This window comes from Vipera ursinii (assembly GCF_947247035.1).
Source record: "Vipera ursinii genome assembly, chromosome: 3".
NCBI classification, from domain to species: domain Eukaryota; kingdom Metazoa; phylum Chordata; class Lepidosauria; order Squamata; family Viperidae; genus Vipera; species Vipera ursinii.
Window position 1 is genome coordinate 23,645,218 of NC_139516.1, and position 21,921 is coordinate 23,667,138.

Below are 21,921 nucleotides of genomic sequence, written 5' to 3' on the forward strand. Positions count from 1 at the left end.
TTTTAAAAAAGGTTATTACTTTTCCTTGTAGATGCAACTGTCGTAAATACAAGGAGCCATTCCTTTTGGATAAGTCCAGTATGAGCCATGAGAGAACTTCTTAGTTCAAATAATTTGATAAGATTCAAATTAACACATTTTTTTTTACCATCCTGCTATACTACAAATACATATAGATTAATGATTTCTTGTCCAGTCCCAGAAATGTAAGGTTTTAAATCAAAGTGAACATCTGTGTTATGATTTAACTATTACAAAAGACAGGGTTTTATGTTAGATTTCAAGATTGCAAGAGGTTTTATTTTCATGAAAACTTGAACTTTATTGGAACCAAGGGAGTACTGAGTCTTAGTGATCACATTTGGACCTTCTGTAAGATTATCTCTTCCCAAATCTTATATTTCCCAATGGTACACCCACTGTTGCTGAAATCATGTCCATCACTTTTACTGCTGGTTGACAACTTCTTCTCTTTTCTTCCATCATTAGAGACTTTTCAGAAGAGCTGAGTTTTTGCACAATTTGTTCAAAATAAGATAGGCCAATTGCTTGTAATTTGAGTGAGAACTCTTTGTTGATTAATCTAAAGGTACACCTTCCAGGTAAAGGTAAAGGTAAAGGTTCCCCCGCACATGTGTGCTAGTCGTTTCCGACTCTAGGGGCCAGTGCTCATCTCCATTTCAAAGCCGAAGAGCCAGCGCTTGTCCGAGGACGTCTCCGTAGTCATGTGGCCGGCACGACTGGACACTAAAGGTGCACGGAACGCTGTTACCTTCCCACCATAGTGGTCCCTATTTTTCTACTTGCATTTTTACGTGCTTTTGAACTGCTAGGTTGGCAGAAGCTGGGACGAGTAACAGGCGCTCACTCGTTACACGGCACTCGGGATTCCACCCGCCAAACTGCCGACCTTCTGATCGACAAGCTCAGCGTCCTAACCCACTGAGCCACCGCATCCCTCGCACCTTCCAAAACCTAGTTTAATATACCAATCTGGTCACAGAGAAGTATTACTGATGTAATAAACAGATATAGTAACTAACATCCCTTTGTTAATCCATTTTCCATCTTCCTATTTCTTCTACTAAACTTGTTGCCTGTCTTTAAAACGATACACTAAAAAGACCAACAATCCACTAAAAAGACAAACATTGCTGAATTTCTTTTGATTAACAATACTAAGAGCCACCCTGAATACACCTAATCCCAAATTCTGTGTTCAGAAATGACATACCATGACTTCTAATTAAAATGTCTCTGGTATCACCTTGCTGCATCTGTTGCCTTCTACAGAACCGTGGTGCTCTTTTGTTAAAATCAGTGATTCAACTTTGCTTTTGTGAATCCAGTAATGAAATTGTTCATAACCTATAATTTTTTATAAGTCTTTAAAAGGGAGATAATAAAAGGAGAAGCCTCCAGTCCATGGAACATTAGCCTCCTTCATTCATCATTAAAGATAAAAAGTACAAAACTCTTGATATTAAGTAAACATCATTTTAAAGGAAAGAGACAGCTGATAGTACTTCTAGCTACAGAACCAGAACTGATGAAATAGAAATCACCATCTCCCAACAGGGTAACAGTTTAACAGCTTCTGAAAACACTATAACAAATTTACAAAAAACATTCAAATGTTACAAACAAAGCTTATGTATCTGGAAGTTTAAAACACAAAGGAGTAGCATACTTTCCTGCCTGAGTAGGGGGTTGGACTAGAAAACCTCCAAGGTCCCTTCCAACTCTATTATTATTATTATTGATCATTGCACAGTCAGCCAGATGTTCAGACTGGATTTGGCATTTTTGTCTACCTATTGAGTCCTTATCAAGGACATGGGATAGGCAGATGTGGATGTTTGATGGTGTTGTTGTTGTTGTTATTATTATTGTTGTTGTTTGTTGTTTGTTATTGTTATTAAACTTTTATTCATAAAACATGAAACTCAGTCAACTGAAAACTTAAATTGACTGGCATTAATGGTTGACATGGGTTGCTGCCAGCATCCTAGGTATCAACCAGGTATCTCCTTAAAATGTAAGATGTTCCGAGTAGCACAGTTTTTTGTAGTTTTCCTGGAGTTATTGCAGGAAGCTGCAATTTTTTGATGTAATTTGTAAAGTTTTTGGACATAGTTCCCAGTGCCCCGATGACAATGGGTATCACTGTTATGCGTTTCATCCATAATCACACAGTTTTGATGGCCAGGTCGCAGTATTTCGTAATTTTCCCCAGTTCTTTTTCTTCAACTCTGGCATCTCCTAGTATAGCAATATCAATCAGCTGTATGCTTCAGTTCTCTACAACAGTGATATCTGGCGTGTTGTGTTCCAAATGGCGATCTGTCTGTATTCGGAAGTCCCACAAGATCTTCACCCTCTCATTCTCGACAACTTTTTCCACCCTATGTTCCCATGACTTTTCGGACACAGGCAAGTTGTGTTTTTTACACAATGCCCAGTGGATTAGTTTAGCAACTTGGTCATGTCTAGTTTTGCTGCACTCACATATTAAATGTGAAACAGTTTCAGCTTTGTCATTGCAAAGTCGGCAATTTGGATTGTCAGTAGATTTTTGTATCTTCACTTTCATGGCATTAGTTTGTAGTGCTTGTTCTTGAGCAGCCAGTATTAAGCCTTCTGTTTCTTTCTTGATGGTTCCCATCTTAAGCCATGCCCATGTCAAGTTGTTATCACATTTTCCTTCAATGTTTTTTAAATGTTGTCCATGCAAAGCTTTGGTTTTCTATCTATTTAATCTATCATCCAGCCATTTTTCCTTATATTCTGCCTTTGTTTCTGTTATTTTGATAATGCTCTCTGTTTTCACAGCCTGCAGCAATTTTTCTGTACTTTGATTCACATAGTCATTCAAACTTTGTTTTTCTTCTTCTACAGTTTGGTGGATTTGCAGTAGCCCTCTGCCCCCTATTCTTCTTAGCGGGTACAATCTGCCGATGTCACTTCGTGGATGTAGAGCATGGTGCATGTTCAAAAGTTTATGTGTTTTCCAGTCTAGGTATTCCAATTTGGCCAATGTCCAGTTGATAATTCCAGCTGGGTAGCGTATCACTGGGACTGCCCATGTATTAATGGCTTTAATTATATTTCCAGCATTCAGCTTTGATTTTAGTATTTTGCGGACTCTCCTGATGTATTCCTTTTGTGTTGACTCTTTGACTTTTCCATTCAAGATGTTATCTGTTTCCAATATGCCTAGGTATTTGTACCCATCATCCCTTGCTAGTGCTTTCATAATACTTCCATTTCCCAGTTCTATTCCTTCAATTTTTCCTATTTTGCCTTGTTGCATGGATAATATAGCACATTTTACAAGTCCAAAGTCAATTCTGATGTCGCTGCTAAGCAGTTGAACTGCATTGAGTATTGATTCAAGTTCAGTGTGACCTTTTGCATACAGTTTTAAGTCATCCATGTATAGTAGATGGTTTATCTTGCCATGCTGGCTTGAGATGTGGTATCCCAGTTTTGTGTTTCGTAATATTATTGACAATGGAATTAATGTGATGTTGAACAGTAGTGGTGAAAGTGAGTCCCCTTGGAAGATTCCTCGTCTGATGTTGATTTCACCAATGTTCTCCCCATTTGTTTTCTATTTTTGCATATTTGCTTTTAAAAATGTACAGATGTTTTTGTTGATTCAAAAGTTTTCCAAACACGCATTAATCCAACTGTGGGGTAATGAGTCAAATGCTTTCTTGTAATCAATCCACGCCATATTTAAATTTGTTTTTCGTCATTTTGCATTTTTAAGTACCATTTTGTCAATGAGCAGCTGATCTTTTGTTCCTCTTGATTTTTTATAATTTCCTTTTTGTTCTGCTGGATACAAATTGTTTTCCATCAGATGATTGAATACTGAATTTGCCAGTATTCTTGTAAAAAGTTTGAACATTGTTAGCAGACAAGTTATTGGGCGGTAGTTGCTTGGTTCTTTGCTCTTTTCAGGGTCTTTCATTATCAAGTATGTTCGACCAGCTGTTAACCATTCTTCACTTGTGGCATTTTGAAGCATTTCATCAAACTGAGTGGCCATGCGGTGATGGGGGCTAGTGAGGTCTTTCAACCAGTATCCATGTAGCTCGTCCAGACCAGGTGCACTCCAGTTCTTGATCTTCTTTACTTATTTTGCAACCATATCAGTGGTTATTACCATATTCTCCATTTTGTTTAACGTTGCTTGTTTTGGGATATCTTTGATCCAGCAGGCAGTTTTATTATGTCCCACTGGGTTTTCCCACAGTTCTTTCCAAAAGTTTAAGGTTTTTTTCTTTATATGGTAGAACAGTAGTTTGGACTTTATTTTCATCAAGTGACCGATAGAAGAGTTGCTGGTTTCTTCTGAACTGGACGTTTTCACGATATTGTTTTATTCGTCCTTCATATCTTTCAATTTTTTTGCTGTTGCTATTACACGCTGTTTTATGTTTTCCATGATTTCTGTTATTGTTTTTTCCTCCAGGTTATATTTTTGTATAAACTATTTTTCAGCTTTTTCATTATTATTATTATTGTTATTGTTGTTGTTGTTATTATTATTATTATTATATTATCATCATTATTGAAAATATGAAAAAAGAGATATCCTATTATTTAATTGAGACCTTCTGGTATGACATATCTGATTTACCAATAGAGTTTCAATTAGAGAGGACTCATTAAATTCCACCTCCATCATCATAGACATTCCTGGCCATTTAATTATCAACCCAGGAAGCCATATTTTACTGTGCTCATGAACAAGGGGAGATTACATGGATTGTTGGTTAAAATCAATTAAAGAGCTTTTCTGACTACAAAAGGAATAATGAAAAAGATGCCTAGAAAAGAGATCCTCAGTATTATACCAAGTATCCAGATATTGTTTGTATTTGCTATTAAAGCACTGTGATATTTTAAAAAGATTGAAACTGAAAAACAATTACCTAATAATTTTGAAGGGGAAAATGTGGTATTTGGTGGTGGTTTTTTATTGTTTTACTTTTTTCTGATATTTTAAAAAAATGTTTTGGTTTTGAGCATTATTATTTCCCTCCTAGTTCTCATTTTCTTTTTTGGAAAAGCAGAGAGATTATGTCAGTCAACACAGATGAAAATACAGATTCACTTGATACTTAAATTAAAGATAAATGTGCAGATGTTACCACTGAGTTACTTTTGCAATTATGAAAAAGGTTTGGAATGTGTATATTTTTAATATTGTCCTTTTAACATTTTGTATATATTTCCTTGAATTATATTCCCCAATCTTGTCATGTGGAATATACATGCAACCATAATAAAAGGAAACAAAGTTTTACTGCATTTAAAGAACTCCAAGGAGATTTTTTTTTACAAAAAATGTGCCCAATGGATGAGGATAAGTATTTGCTGCAGAAAGAATGGGATTAATTAGTAAATTTACAAAAATAAAGTGGAAGTGCCCATATTAATAAAAACACATTTCTTTCCATGCTGCTAGTGACAGAATGAGAAAGATCTCCCCCCCCCCCATTTTTAGTGGTTCTAGAAAAATTATATTTTGGGTTATATTTTTCTTAAATCTGGTACCACTACTATATTTTATGTCTTTCTAAACAACTTTTCCTTTATTCCCATTTTTCAATAAGTAAGGATTTTAAAGGTGTTAATGTAAGAAACTACAGACTTTAGTTAGCACTAAAGGCTAATTATAAGGGCAAGGATGGTTTGTAGATGTATCAAATTACCGTAACTGAAATAAATTATAAATATTATAAAATGATTTCCACTGAATTTTTAAAATATTTCTTCATCTTTGTTTATAATATATGGATTTAGTGTAGAAAAATGCAATTGCAATATCTGATCATACTGCAGATGCAGTTTCTTTGCAACGGGGCAATTGTTACAAAATAGAGAATACTTGGTGTTTAGATATTTCCTGGCTAAGAAATAAAAACAAAGCAAAGCACAAGGGAGCTTTACAAATAGAGTAATATGAATGGGGATTCAACAATGTCTTGTGTTAATGATTGGAAATATGTAACATACATATTGGGCAAATCATTTTATATGCTGCACGTAAAGAAAAGGAAATAACATTTCCAAGAAGAAAAATTAATTGAATTTTCTACTCAGTCCTCTCTTAAATTTTTCAAGGAACTGCAAAGTTCTAAGTAAAAAACTGATTTCTACTAACATAAATTATGCATTAACATGTCTAAGGTTTGATTATTTTGGAAAGAGAAGGGACACTTTGGCATATTGATTAAACAGCAGCAAGCCCTGAATATTATTCAAATGATTTTGGGGCACTCATAATATATACAATTCCTGAAGAGATAAACTGCAAATTTTACAAGTTTTAATCAAATTCTTATAAAAATATAGCCTCTTCTTCTCTCGATGGGGTATTTCATTTCAACAAAATGAGTACTTGTTGAAGCTGTTCAGACGGAAGATGACTGATTATATGAGGAACACTAAAGTCTCAGAGGATGGATGGTTTTCCTATAGAACAAAATGAAGCCTGTACAGATTTCTACATTTTAAAATGTTTATATCTTGATCACATCATATCTGTATGTGTTATTCTATCAACTTCTATTACTCTTTTTAAAACCACAATACATATAAACTTACATATTTCACTAATGAACATAAATGTTAATATACAATCTGGCATTCTCGCTAACTGACTATAGAAAGTATGACATGCTTAATAATTCCAATCAGGCATGATTTATCATAAGGGTCTGAAGATCTGAAAGTATTAGTGAACTTTGTAGTTCTAAATAATGCTAGCTATACTGCAGACTGTACAATTGAAAAAATTTCTATAATTTGTCCCTGATTCCCCCAGAGAATTCTGGGAATTATAAACTGTTGATATTATTATGAATCTTTTGATCTTTCAAAAAAATAGTAGTATTAAATAGGCTCTTTGCACAGAAATACAAAAGTATCTTTGCCATATTATTATTCTATAATCCTGAAGCAGCTATCAAGACAGACCTTATGGCAACTCACTCTCCTCTAGAGTTCCACTGAAGCTACAATTTATTTGTTGTTGTTAGCTGCAAAGTCGTGTCTCACCCATCGCGACCCTATGGAAAACGTTCCTCCAGGCCTTCCTATCCTCTACCATCTTCTGGAGTCCATTTAAGCTCATGCCTACTGCTTCAGTGACAATTTATTTAGAGACAGCCACATATTCAAAATTATGTTACCATCCAAGTTATCCAGGGAACACCAGATTGAACCAAAAATGTTTGAAGCTAAGTATGATTGGTATGATGTAATATTTAAATGGTGGAAAATGGACTAGTCCATCCTTGCCATAAAAGATGTGTTTAGGCCAGCCACTGTTTCTCACTGAACTTATCTCACAAAATTGTGCTAAGAGATAAATTGGATGAGATAAAGTATGCACACTGCCTTAAACTCCTGGAGAAAAATATTTAAATAAATAAAATGAAATTGGAGACCTATGCAAAGGTAACCTGGATGTATATAAAAATACAGATAACCTGGATGTATATAAAATATACTTTCAGTATCCATTATTCTATAGGATTTGATCTCCCATGCAATAAATGCACTTTCTGAGGGAGCCAGCAAATGCTTATAACTATATCTGCCACATGCTGAAATATGTAGAAACAAGTTAATCAATGATAAAAATATTGTTCATCAAACCTGGATTGTTCCGTGAATGATGAGAGGGAGACGGCAGGCTGGGTTTCAGGTGTTTATTTTGCTTCAGCTTCGGACAGCTGTCAGGCGGAGAAACCCTTGCTTTTGTACAGGAACTGTCAACTGTTTTAACCAATCAGAGAACCGCAATCTCCCGTGGCAAGGGCGGCGACCAATAGCCTATCGGCAGCCTTTGACAGCTTCCGAGTGATTGCGCCTGCGCGGCTAGGCCGGGGAATCAGACAGCTGTCAGGACCACCGGCTGAGGGAGGGGCGTGTTCGGCCGGTGTTTTGACAGCTCGACGGCTTATCAGCTGAGGCTGGCCCTGGCGCATGCGCGATTGCTCGCGGCAGCCTTTTGACAGCTGTCAACTGTCAACGGCTGCCACGTTTGGGTTTCCCTGGTTTAGCCTCAGGTCTCTGAGGTTTCTTATTGTCGCGGTCATTTTAACATTCTGTATAAAGGTATATAACAAAACCCTCTAAGGGTTTAGATTTCTTGTCACTTGATATCTGGTCATTTTAAACTGGAAATCCAAGGACATTCTGCAAGCCAAACTCTACCATACAGCTATGATCTTGCCCTCAACCCAATAGCATCCTTTGGAAGAAGACCTCTTTCAAACATCTCAGCCAAGATCTTCCTTGAGGTAAGCCAGCTCAAACTTTGTAGGTCTTTAAGAATTAATATTTTAATCTCCCTGCAACTAACCTCCATACAGATCAGTTGAGACTTTGGCTCACAGCCCAGTTCATATAATACTTTTCTAACACAATCCTCAGTGCAAGCTACAGAAAAAAAGGAGAAAGATTACAGCTCTAGTGTGACAAATACTGTAATTGATCCTAGTTTAGAGCTCTTACATAATTTCCTAGTAGCAACTGTTCGGTTTCTTCCTCTTATAAATCATTTGCTTTTTTCTGAATCCACTGGAATCAATCTAGTTTCAAGTTCATTGCTTCTTAGCTTACTCTTACTTTTGTTCTCTGCCTTTTAACATCAGAAGAGCTGGTACATCATAGTCACTAGGAGTATAGCAACAATTATGTGACCTTTGTGTTCCCTAGTATATCGCAATAATAAATCACAAAATTGCCTTTGATAAACCAGCATTTTTCAGGGGTCCCTTAAATGACTGATTCTCAGAGAAAGATGAGCTTCAGGATATCTCTGGAAACTACTATGCTTACAGAGCCAGTCTCCAACTCAAAAATTCTCACAACCCCAGGATCTAATTCCTGAAACTCCACAATTTGGATTATCTTACACTAACTCTAGGAGGTACAGTATGTATATATACATACACATATAAAATTTAAAGGCACCAAAATGTCAGCTTGTAATGAACATTTCTGTGGGAATAATTTACTTGGGAGCTGCTATTAGTCCTAAGTAGCACTGCATTTTGAGCAAGAATGTGGATTAGCTAAAGTGGAGTGGAGAACTGAGAGAACATTAATACAAAATTGTGTGGGGAAATCAAACATTTTCAGTCTTGGGGGGAGTGGTCTAGACAGAATTTTGACTTTTCTATGTCTATTATCTAAGTTCAACAGTAACACCTTTGTTTTTTAAGTCATGAGTGGGATTGATTGTCTTTGCTGGCTTCCATCTGCTATTAATGTCTTCTGCTTCTCTGATCACGATCATTAGACAAGGTTCATTTGTTTTGACCTACTAGAATAAGATACTAACATTGAACTTCAGCTCTCATCTATATTAGAAGAAGGATAACGTTAATGTGTTTTCAATGACAACCTTAAGGATTCTCAAATAACATATGCAAAAGTATTTTGGATGAATTCAGACATGCTATAAAACCATTATTTTATATGGGGTTGCCTGCAGTCTGTCTTTCCAGAAATTTCTAACAAAGCAGAGCTATTTCTCTTTTAGTCTTAACTCTATTTTCCCTTATTAAGAGCCATGGTGGTGCAGTGGTTAGAATGCAGTACTGCAGGCTACTTCTGCTGTCACCCGGCTGCCAGCAGTTTGGCAGTTCGATTCTCACTGGCTCAAGGTTGACTCAGCCTTTCATCCTTGGTATGGTTGGTAAAATGAGGAACCAGATTGTTGGGGGCAATATGCTGACTCTGTAAACCACTTAGAGAGGGCTGTAAAGCACTGTGAAGAGGGAATATAAGTCTTATTGCTATTACTATTAAATTATTACATAGTTTATTTTATCATTTGTTTCAGTGTCATGATTACTTCAACTGTCTGTATAAATATTTATATTTATATGATTTATAGAATTGTATTCCACAGTAGTTCATTCTGTTAGTCCTTGAGAAACATTTGAGAGTTTACTGTTGATCAAAATATGCATTTTATCGTACATTTACTAGATGCTATTGGAGAAATATGAATCAGAAGATGTTTTTGTTTCACAAAGTACAGTTTAGAATAAATGAATATATATCAGTCATGAAATCACTTTATTTGGCAGAAAATCTGACTTTGTTAAAGCTAGCATAGCTTGAGACATACCCAATTTCCCTTTCAGCATTCTGAAAACAATATAACAATCCTAGTACATTTGCATGAAAAATGAATTTGCAAGAATAATTATTCACACAAAATGTAGCATAGTATTAAAAATGATGTTAAGGAAAAATGGAAAAAATATAAGGAATTATGATAACAGGGATGGTATTACAGGGTAAAGACCTTACTTTAAAGAAGGAATTTATCTTACAACATTTGGTTATTTGCTTAAGTGTAGCACTTCTCTAGAATCTCTGTATGATGCCCTTTATGAGTGTTTGTGTGATTATCCGAGGACACCAATATTCTTCCATAACTGATTTTTCCCCTTTTTCTTTTTTTATTGAAAAGTTTTACAAAATTGTAATAATAAACCCCCCTCCCCATCAACACTCCCCCCTTCCCTCCCCCCCCCAGGACTTCCCAAAGCAGAATACAGGGTATTGCATATAGCAATCTTATGCAAACATATGCTAAATATCTATTACAATGTTAACAAACCTTCCACCCTTTAACTCCCTTATAACAAAACTAATTATAATAACACTTCTATAATTGTTAAGAATTATTCATATGCTATTTGAAACTTTTTAGTCCCATATTTGTTCTGAATATAATCAATCCATCTTTTCCATTCCAAAATATATTTTTCTTGTGACTGTTCTTTCAAATATGCTGAAACTTTTGCCATTTCAGCTACGTCCATTACTTTAAGTATCCATTGTTCTATTGTAGGTAAATCTTCTTTCTTCCAATGTTGCGCCACCAACAGTCTGGCTGCCGTTATTAAGTGTAACATTAATTTAGTTTCTATAACAGTAGAATCCGAAATAATCCCCAATAAGAATAGCTATGGAGTAAATCTTATTTTTTTCTTAAAAACTTTCTGAAAAATCCACCATATTTTTATCCAAAAGGCTTTAACATTTTTACATGTCCACCATATATCATAATAAGTTGCCTCTTCACTACCACATCTCCAACACTTAGGTGGTTGATTTGGATACATACATGCTAACTTTTTAGGATCTAAATGCCATCTATAAAACATCTTGTAAAAATTCTCTCTTATGTTTTGTGCTTGTGTAAATTTTACATTTCTAACCCAAATTTTTTCCCAAGTATCCATCATTATGGGCTCTTGAATATTCTGAGCCCATTTTATCATACAATCTTTAACTAACTCCGATTCTGAATCAATCTCTATAAGAGCATTATATAACCTTTTTATATGCGATTGACTTTGATCTTTAATTTGCTTTATCAAATTTTCATCAACGTTTATTATACCAATTTTCTGATCTTCTATCCATCTAGCTTGTAATTGTATAAACTGAAACCAAGTCTGTACTATCTTTTCTTCCTTTAAAACATTTAATGGTTTCAGTTTCAAAATATTCCTTTCCATCCTAAGAAGTTCTTTATAAGTAATCACATCTTGTTTCTGCTCCACATTTATATTTCCTATTGCAACTTGGCCCGCAACTTGGGAGTCCTCCTAGACTCACAGCTTTCTTTAGAAGATCATATAGTAACTGTGACTAGGGGGGCCTTCGCCCAGGTTCGCCTGGTGCGCCAGTTGCAGCCCTATCTAGGCTGGGATGCCTTGCGTATGGTCACTCATGCGCTCGTGACCTCTCGGTTAGACTACTGCAACGCTCTCTACATGGGGCTGCCCTTGAGGACCACTTGGAGGCTCCAACTGGTGCAGAATGCAGCCACGAGAGTCGTGTTGGGAGTCTCCCAATACTCTCATGTTACACCTTTGCTCCGTGAGCTGCATTGGCTCCCAGTTGTCTTCCGGGTGAGATTCAAGGTGCTGGTAATGACCTTTAAAGCCCTACATGGCATGGGTCCGGAGTACCTTAGGGAGCACCTGCAGCCGGCATCAACTTCCCTCCGCCCAGTGCGCTCCCACAGAGAGGGCCTCCTCAGGGTGCCACCAGTCAGAGAATGCCGACTGGTGACCCCCAGGGGGAGGGCTTTCTCTGTGGGTGCGCCAGATTTGTGGAACCGTTTACCGGTTGAGCTCCGGATGGCTCCCGACCTCTGCTCCTTCCGACATGATCTAAACACCTATTTGTTTGAACAAACCGGCCTGGTCTGATGGGTTTTTATTATTGTTTTTAATGTATTGTAATTTATTGTATTGCATAGGGCATTATGTTTAATCTTTTCTTAATTTTTGTATCTTTGTATTTTAGTATTTATTTATTTTATTTATTTATTTATTTAATACTATTTCTATACCGCCCTTCTCCCGAAGGACTCAGGGCGGTGAACAGGGCAAGAATAAAAATACAGATTACAAAAGTTAAAACAAGATTAAATAAATGCCCACATACTAAAATACATCTTTAAAACCTAATAAAATAACAATAGCAAATCCCCCCCCAATCCCCTCATCAGGCCAGGCCAGCTTGTTCAAAAAAATATGTTTTTAGCTTGCGGCGAAAGGAGCGAAGGTCGGGCGCCGTCCGGAGCTCAACCGGTAGCTGATTCCATAGCTCCAGGGCGCCCACAGAGAAGGATCTCCCCCTGGGGGCCACCAGTCGACATTCTCTGACCGGTGGCACCCTGAGGAGGCCCTCTCTGTGGGAACGCACAGGACGGAGCGAAGTCGATGCCGGCAGCAGGTGTTCCCTCAGGTACTCCGGACCCCTGCCATGTAGGGCTTTGAATACCATTACTAGTACCTATTGCCCTGTTCACCACCCTGAGTCCTTCGGGAGAAAGGCGGTATACAAATAAAATAAAATAAAATAAAATAAAATAAAATAAATAGAAAATAAATAAATGTCTAGGTATTGCCCATATAGGTATTTTATTATTTAATATATATTGGTACTTTTTCCAAACTCGGAACAAAGCGTTCCTTAAGATATGAGTCTTAAAAATATTATCCACCTTTTTGTCATAAAATAAATACGCATGCCATCCATACAATAAATCATACCCCTCAATATTCAATATTCTTTCATCTGTTAAATTGAACCAATCACTAATTGTTGATAACACAACTGCATCATAATATAATCTCAAATTGGGCATCTTCAAACCCCCTCTCTCACGTGCATCTTGCATTATTTTAAGCTTTACTCTCTGTCTTTTCCCTGCCCAGATAAATTTATTAATACCTTTTTGCCACTCATTTAAATTTGCATCTTTCTTAAGTATTGGTATCATTTGGAACAAAAATAAAAATTTTGGTAAGACATTCATCTTCACGGCTGCTATTCTCCCCAACCAACACAATTGCAATTTTTTCCAAATATCAATCTCCTTTTGTACTTTTTGCCATAACAATTCATATTTGTTTTTATATAATTTCACATTCGATGCTGTGATATATACCCCCAAGTATTTAACCTTTTTTACTATTTCAAATCCTGTTGATTTTTCTAATGCTTCTCTTTGTTTTATAGTAATATTTTTGTTAATATTTTAGTTTTTTGCTTATTAACTTTAAATCCAGAAACTTATCCATATTGTATTATCACATCCAGTAATTCTAAAACCGATTGAGTAGGTTGAGTTAAAGTAACAACCAAGTCATCTGCAAACACTCTCACTCTCTAATCTTGATGCCTAATTTTAATTCCCTTTATCTTATTTGATTCACGTATTTTAATCAATAATATTTCCAGTGTTAGAACAAACAACAATGGTGATAAAGGGCATCCCTGCCTTGTTCCTTTTTCAATTTTACAAATTTCTGTTAAATTACCATTAACAATTATTTGTGCCGTTTGCTTTTGATATATTGCTTTAATAGCCTGTAAAAAATAATCCCCAAATTCCATCTTTTCTATTACTTTCTATAAAAATTGCCAATTCAATTGATCAAAAGCCTTCTCTGCATCTAAAAATATCAATGCAGCAGAGACTTGGTTGTTTCTTTCCAAATATTCCAATAAATTAACAATTTGTCTTACATTGTACTTCATTTGTCTACCAGTTATAAACCCCGGCTGATCATTATGTATCACTTGTTGCATTATATTCATTATTCTATTTGCCAATACTTTAGCAAATATCTTATAATCAGTGTTTAAAAGAGATATTGGTCTATAATTCTTTGGTTGACTAAGATCTTGATCCTCCTTTGGAATCAATGTTATGAAAGCTGTTCTCCATGATAGGGGCACTACTTCCCCAAGTTGAATTGTTCTAAATAAGTCCTTCAAAGGCTCCACCATTTCTGACTGCAAATTTTTATAATAACCAGCTGTCAATCCATCTGTCCCTGGTGATTTACCCAATTTCAACTGTTTAATTGCTAAAATAATTTCTTCAGAAGTTATTAACTGATTCATTCCATCCCACTGCTCTTGAGTAACCTTAGGAATATTCACTTATTGTAAATATTTATCTATATCTATACTTTGAATTGTATCACTTGCATATAATTTAGAATAAAATTCTGAAAATACCTTTCTGATAATATTTTGTTGATAAACCTTTTTACCTTTATATTCTATTTTCTCTATCATCCGAGACTTTTCCGATCCGGTGTGTTTCCAGGCTTTGGGGGAGCTCTCACCCTTCAAGACCCAAAATAAACACTCTGGGGCTCTAGGGGAGCTCTACCCCTACCTGGAATCTCCCCTTCCCCTCTTCGCCCAAGGGGAAGGGTTTTCAACCGCAGAGCAGCTGATTGTCGGCTGCTCCGTGGCTTTAACGGAGTCAGAGGGCTGGCGGTCGATTTTGACCATCCTCGCCGCTGAAGCGCCACCCGGAAGTCCTCATTTTCCCCCTTTTTCTTAATGGAATACACAATGTATGTTGCTTCTTTGGAAAAGACTCTTTGACAAAGAAATTTTTAATTATCAGTGGATGTCACATTAGAGAAATCCTAACTAGAAATAAAGTTAATAAGCAAGGGTTACACATTAGCTATCTCCTAAAAGAGAGACCAAGAATTAGAAATGATAGCTAGAAAAGAAATATGGAAATACCAATAAGACGTCAAAAGATGATTACTGTGAAACTAAGTGAAAACGTGTAATGTAGGTAGGCCCACAAGTTTACCCACAAGGATACAATCCAGGGTACTTTATTAGGGCAAATAATTTAAATTGTGTGTCATCCAGTCCAAACACAGAAGTTAAGTGCAATAATGTTGCAGTTTTTCCTCAAAAGGCTGCTGATGGATAACTTTCACTGCTTGAAGATGGCAAGATAAATCTAGAGGTGGAAGGCAGATAGTATAGCCTTCCCAAAACATCTGAATTTGCCCCTCCCCAAAGCATTTATTGCTGCCTGAGGCAGCCAACACAGTTGACCCAATAGCACGGGTGAACATGAAACATCAGGGAAAAATAAAGATAAGATTTTTTTCCCCTAGAGGTGCTTCTATTTTTTCTCCCATATTCAAAAACTTTAATCTGGAGAACAGCTTCAATACCAGATATAAGAATATGAGTATATGATTCATTAATTTTAGAATACAGGTGTGTTTTTTTCTTAGATTCTACAAATCGATCTCACTGGACCACAAAATGTAACCTGTACTGGAAGAGACAGCTAGTCCTGGCTCATAAAAAGTGTATCTATGAGATTAGTATTTGGCATTTTAAATATGAATAAATCCATTAATTGAGAAAATCCATTAATTAATGGTTTTCTCTCTCCCTCAGGAAGCAGACTTGTTGCTCCTCCAAAGGAATGATAATAATAAAAAAGAATCTCCAGCTTTTCAAAGTCAACAAGTCCCAGATTGCATTTTTCACATCCAGTATTATTTTAACAAATTTGCTTGAATTTTAGCCACATTGATCCAATAATTAAATCGAAATATTTATTGTAGCTATGGACCAGTGTATTGATAAAGTTTTCTTTTAATTTGGAAATTTAAGTAAACATTTTTTTCTTCAATTAGCATGATTTAACTATTTATGTGTATAAAATGTTTTCTGTGCAAAGAGCCAAATCAGTATATTCTTGATCAGTATATGACAACAATCGGTGTTTAGGATGCTTGGAAAGATTCATTGCCAGATGAGGCCTTTTCATCATATTTAAAATTTTGCATTTCAGTGTTTTTCTCAGAAGGCTGAGAAGTAAAATAGAAGGATTAAAATATGCATGCTGTTTTTATAAATACACTGACTTTGGTATAAATCAAAAGGTAAAGAGTTTGATTATGGGTAAAAATGACCCTTTAATCCCATGCACAGTAATTCTGAAATCTAGCTTGGCGTGCTTCACAAGACACACAGATATCATGTGCAAAGGGCTGCTTCTGGCAGCTTGCAAAAAATAATTAGCCAGATTAAATAAAACTGTCATCATACTGACTCAGGTAGACTGAGTTGACTCAGCGCATCCATGACCACATACCATTTGTATTGACAGGCCAGAAAAACTTCTAACTCTAGTCCATCCTGTATTCTGCACTTTAGTCATGCTGGCTGAACATTATGGAAGCTAATGTTCAATATCTGAGGCCACCAGATTGCAGACAACTGCCTTACAGGCTAATAGCAGTCACTGGTTCTGTGCTAGCAGCCCTAGCCGTACAAACTCAGAGAAGAAAACGGCTTCTTATTCACCATCCTGGATTTGAACACTGCTATCCTATAACACACTTTCATTGGTAATATTAGCTTCCTCCACCATTTACTCCCACATTCCATTCATTCCTCTCTAGAATTCAACCACGGCATATTATAGTTTTCCTCAACCTGATTATTGAATAGCAACTCCTCTTAGCAGCAGCCAGTACAGCTAATGGCCACATTGGGTGGAAGCTGTCACTCAACATCTCTGGAAGGCTTGAAGTTGGGTAAAGCTGGCATCCCGACTTATTTTCTCTCTCTTTGACACGAATGGATTCCACTTTTCCCATTCTTGATTGCTTATCCAAAAGACGCCCTTGGCTCATTCAACACGAAACCTGCTTATTTCCTACCAGCTCATTTAATTTCACCAATGCCCTGTTTCCAAACGCATCACAGGGCAGAAAAGCTTTCACAAAAGGGGTGAACTTCTCCCAAGCCAGCGGCCTTTCCCCGAAATGTAAGCTTCCTCATTTTTAGTTCCATTCACAATGGTTTTCACGGCTGTTGAAGCTGCAACAGTGGGAGATTGAAATGCACCCTGATGTAGACCACAAGGAAAGGATGATGAGCTTTACTGAAGATGGCCTTTCTCTCACCCTATTTTTTTTTTCCTTTCTAACCCTCAGCCAAAAATGGAGAGCCGAAACAAAACAAAAAAGCACATCGGAGGGAGGACAAAACTAATCCTCTTACTGTGAGGCTCGGGGGTTTTAGAAGGAGGGCACCTGTTTGAAGGAAGTTGGTGCCTTTCATTCCAGGGAAAGGAGTTTGGGCTGCAGGTACCCTATTACTTGTAAGGTAGGCCACCTCCTTGGCTTCGCTCCAGCGGGCCCGGATCTCCTGCCTGCCCGATTCCTCTCCAAACCGCGGACAGGTCCTCCCACCACCCCTTCGTCCCCTTTTCCCCAAAGCTTACCCGCCTCTTCCTCATCGAAGCTGTTCATGCAGGGGAAGTAGATGGCCAGGGCTTCGAAGGAGGCGGACAGGCTGAGGCGACTTTGCGAACGCTCCATGAAGAGCCCCGCGCCGGGGGCGCCGCCGGGGGCTTCGGCCGCCGCCTGCGATTTGGCCAGCTTCGACGCCCCATTCTTCACTCGGAGTACAGCCCGCGGCGTCTTGGCTGCTGAGGGGGGGCCTCGGGGAGGTGAGAAAAGGCTGGCAGGAGGAAAGGTAAAGCGAGTCAAGACGGGAGGGGCGGGGGAGAGAGAGACGGCGAGAAAATCGGAGCCGGGACCCAGGCGGCGATGGAAGGGATGGAAAGAGAGGCAGAAACGCCGGCGGGGAGAGAGGGAGGGGGGAATCAGCCGCGGCTAGTGGTACCCAAGGGGAAGAGAAGGCTGGCTTGAGGGATGCTGAGCTGCTGTTGTCGGAAAAGGCGGATGCTGCAGCCTCCAGCCCCGGCCAGAGGGATACAGGCTACGACTGCCGCTGATGCAGCAGTGCTGGGAGGCTGAAGTTGCTGACGCCGCCAGAGACCGAGACCGCTTCCGCCGCTTCAGAGATGCAGGCGAGAGGACCACCTGCTGCTCAGTCCCGTCTCCCCGGACGCCCTCGGCTCCCACTCACTACGTCCCTTGCAACTCCTTGCGGCGGTTGCTGCTCTCGCTTCGCTCCTTCATTCACTCTCCAGCGTCGGAGGCGGAGTCCGCCGTGAAGTCAGTCCTGGAAGGCAGCGCCTCCAATCGTAGCCGGCTGGCGAAAGGCGAAGGGGGGCGCGGAGGGGGGGGGAAAGAGACGCTAGTCTTAAAAGGGGCTGAGCTACTACGCTGGTTGGCGGGGGTTGTTGCTAAGCGAAAAGCGAAGGCGCGAGTGGCCCCCTCCCTCCCTTTCGGAGTCCACTACCCAGTTTTTGGTTCGTGAAGTTCGGCTCCCGGAGCGCGACGTGGAATATTAAATACCATCCATCATCTGGAATTATTTAGCTGCACTATCCGATGGCTGGAGAAAAGAGGGTTTTTTAAGGGCAAACCCTACATATCTATTCAGCACCTGGCTCCCTGAATTAAAAAGCAAAAATTAAAAAGCAAAAAAAAAAACCTAAGAAAAAAACTTCATGGTGGCAGGATTTATAGAGCAGTGGGACAATCTGTTTAGAGAAGCTGTAGTCCTCCATCTCTCATGGGTGATTTGCTTTTCCTGCCCATGGCTGAAGCTTGGACTAATCCCTTCCAATTCTATGACTTCTAGTCTTGAGAGCTAAACAAAGTCAGGCCTGGTTAGTATTTGGTTAGCACACTACATTTGTAAACTAGACTGGAAAGGGGTAAAAAAAAACATACTGGAAGAAAGCTGTCAACATTTCTAGGTATGTTTCTGTGCTTATCAGGAGTTGAGCTGTACTTCAGGGGTTTTTACCTTTAATTCCTAGATGAGTTGGTGAAACTACCTTCCTTAAAGTGATGCCCTACTGATAGGTTTAGTTGGAAGGAAAGAATTTGTAGGTCTTCCTGAGACAGGAAATCCAACCTGATCAATAGAGAAGCAGGTTTTCTAACTATACGCAAAGATTTGTTTTAGAATATACATTATACAGAAAGCCTAGCACCTAGCTAATTGCATCCTACCAGGAAGAGAGAAAGGAAGAGAGTATATGAGAAGTCCTGGGAGCAAAGGCGGAAGGACTCCACCCTGTCACAGAGAAAAGGCAAAGTGATAGAGCAGAGATAGAATGAATCTTTGACTCTGTCTACCTCCAACTGCCTCTTATGGCCAGTAGGCCACAAGAAATGCCAGAGTCCTTGTCAATGAAATTACACTTCCAAGTGCAGCTAGCTAGCTGAGATTTAAAGGGGGCAGGATAAATCCATCACAGCTGTAAATCATGAGGCTGGGGTAAAAGAGCAATAAATAGATAAAATGTTGCACAAAAATTAAGAGATCACATTGGCCAAACCTTTTAAAGACCGCTAAGAAAGTAACAATAATATACATTATTCTAGAAAAACAACAGTGCTTTTTAAATCATATACATGTCTATGTGAATTGAATTCAGATGGTAATGCTATCAGCTTGATTAGAACATGTCAGCTGAATGAATGAGTTGTTAATGTATATCACTAGAAGATAAACCTTGAAATAATCAGAATCCAGGCACATATCTATGCTTTGCTGGAATATTTAATTTTGGATTAGTGTCAAGCTTTAAGAAAACTATAAAGGAAAGACAAGTAGCAAATAAACAAATTTGGGTCATGAAAGAATGAAACACAAACATAAAGATCAGTTACAGCACAAACCTCTTCACATTGTTACCTTTTATCACATTTCTTTATACATACTTTCAAACTGTCATCCTTTAAGTTAGAGATTCAGATATAAAAAATGAGGCTCTCTTTATTTCTAAAAATGTCATTATTGGTTATTCTTAAAATGGCTGCCTTGAGAAATTTAAATATGCATGGAATGCCCGAGATAGTGAATGTGAATATTCACAAAATACTCATTTTTCAAAACATAGTCTGGGTGAAGATATTACCAGTGTTCCCTCCAGGTTAGGATGATCCTTATCATTTCAATTAATCTTTATCTTTTTTTTTCTGGGTAGTACATACAGTATATCCAGTCAAAAAAAAAACCTACCATCTTTATTTTTAAAAATTGCCTGGAGATGAGCTGTACCAGAAATGGGCATAGGTCAGTTGACGCTTGTGAGCATCATGTAGAGAATTCTGACCTAAACTTAAGAACTTAGTTTTACTTCTTTTTTATCCTGAGTCCATCCAACTTCCAACTTATCTACGCATATATCAGTGGACAGACTATTGTTCTTTGGTCAGTTTAGACCTTATCTGATCAGATAGACATAATTTTACCTGGATTGTCAATTACTGAGTTATTGTAAGTTGTGCTTAGGATGTCAGTGACAGTACCTCACCATCCTGTTTCTTATTAGTCTCTTTATTTCTTTTCATTTTTCCAAACCTTACAGTCTTTTCCAATAACATCTGCCTTTGTGTTATCTTTGTATTATTTATTAAAGCAAAATATTTAAACTTAATCTTAATTCTTGTTATAAGAATTGGGTTTTCCCAAGTCCCTGACAATGTACTTCTTTATTGTCATTGTAATGTTTCCAAACTTTGAAATTTTGTCTAGACCAACCAAGAAGCAGACATTGTCTCATATCTACAGTCACTAATGATGTGAATTTTTGAGCCTTGATGTTTTCTGGAATTCAGTTTTTATTGGGCATATTTTCCTCTATATCTTGCTTTTCGTTTTCTCTTTGTTTTGTTTTTCCATCTATTTTCAGTGTATCAGCAGAAAATATTCTGCATCCTTATAGCTTTCAGGATATTTTTGCTCACTTCATCTTTAATCTTGTCATGAGTTTTAGCCTAAAATTCTTAAGGCACCCTGTTAATGAAATCTAATCCATTAAACTTGTTTTTACCATAATATTCAGTTATGTGGAATATTGGTAAGGTAATATTTTATTGTCTAATTATTATGGTTCATTTTAAGTTTAATTTATTGTTTTGCAAAGCATTCATAATCTGAGTTATGATCAGCACCACATCTTGTTTTTTCTGATTAAAAATAACTTCTCTATATTAACTTTGATTTTGATTTTGTGGGTTCATCTGGTGATATTCATATAAATAAAGTAGAACAAGGTATTTACTATAATTTCCTCAGCAGAACTTTTCAGTCTGTCTCCTGCTTAATTTCATACATCAAGGACAATTTTTCCTGTTATTTCAGATGCTATTTCATTTCCTACTTCAGTATTCCAGTCTCCTATAATTAGTATGATATATTTTTAAGGTACTGCATCAAGAAGATATTGCAAGTCACCATCAAACTAATCTGTTTTCTCCAAATCCTATTGGTGCATAGACCTGAATCACCATGACATCAATTCACTGGCCTTGAACTTGAATTGAGATAATTATACCATTTGGGGGGATTGTATTCCAGCACTAATCTTGACACCTCTTTATTAGTAATTATGACTACTCAATTTCTTCTGTTTTTCTTATCTGTAATAGACTTGATGTTCTTCTGATATCAAATTACCCATTTCAGCTAGCTGACTACCAGAATGTTGCTGTTCAATTTTGGCATTTCTGCTCTTACAGCAAGTTTGCATGATTTTGATATTCCATTATCAGCAGTATCTTTACAGCCCCAATCTTTCCTTTTGCTTCTTGGCATATCAGCAACAACACATCCTTTCAGCTTTAATCTAGC

The 21,921-nt window shown here is 37.6% G+C and overlaps 2 protein-coding genes across 3 annotated transcripts in view; one reads left to right on the forward strand and one right to left on the reverse strand.

Annotated features, from left to right (window-relative positions):
• The window catches only part of RIMS4 (regulating synaptic membrane exocytosis 4), a gene marked incomplete at both ends in the record, with an annotated part of 93,805 nt that extends 76,064 nt beyond the window's left edge, over window positions 1-17,741 (reverse strand). For both annotated transcript variants that reach the window (XM_083358838.1, XM_083358837.1), the window contains one exon: window positions 17,645-17,741. In XM_083358838.1, coding sequence (XP_083214964.1) covers window positions 17,645-17,741 — 97 coding nt within the window. The remainder of the gene's footprint in view (window positions 1-17,644) is intronic.
• The window catches only part of LOC310638086 (uncharacterized protein), an 880,437-nt gene that overhangs the window by 201,079 nt on the left and 657,437 nt on the right, over window positions 1-21,921 (forward strand). The gene's annotated exons all lie outside the window — the stretch shown is intronic.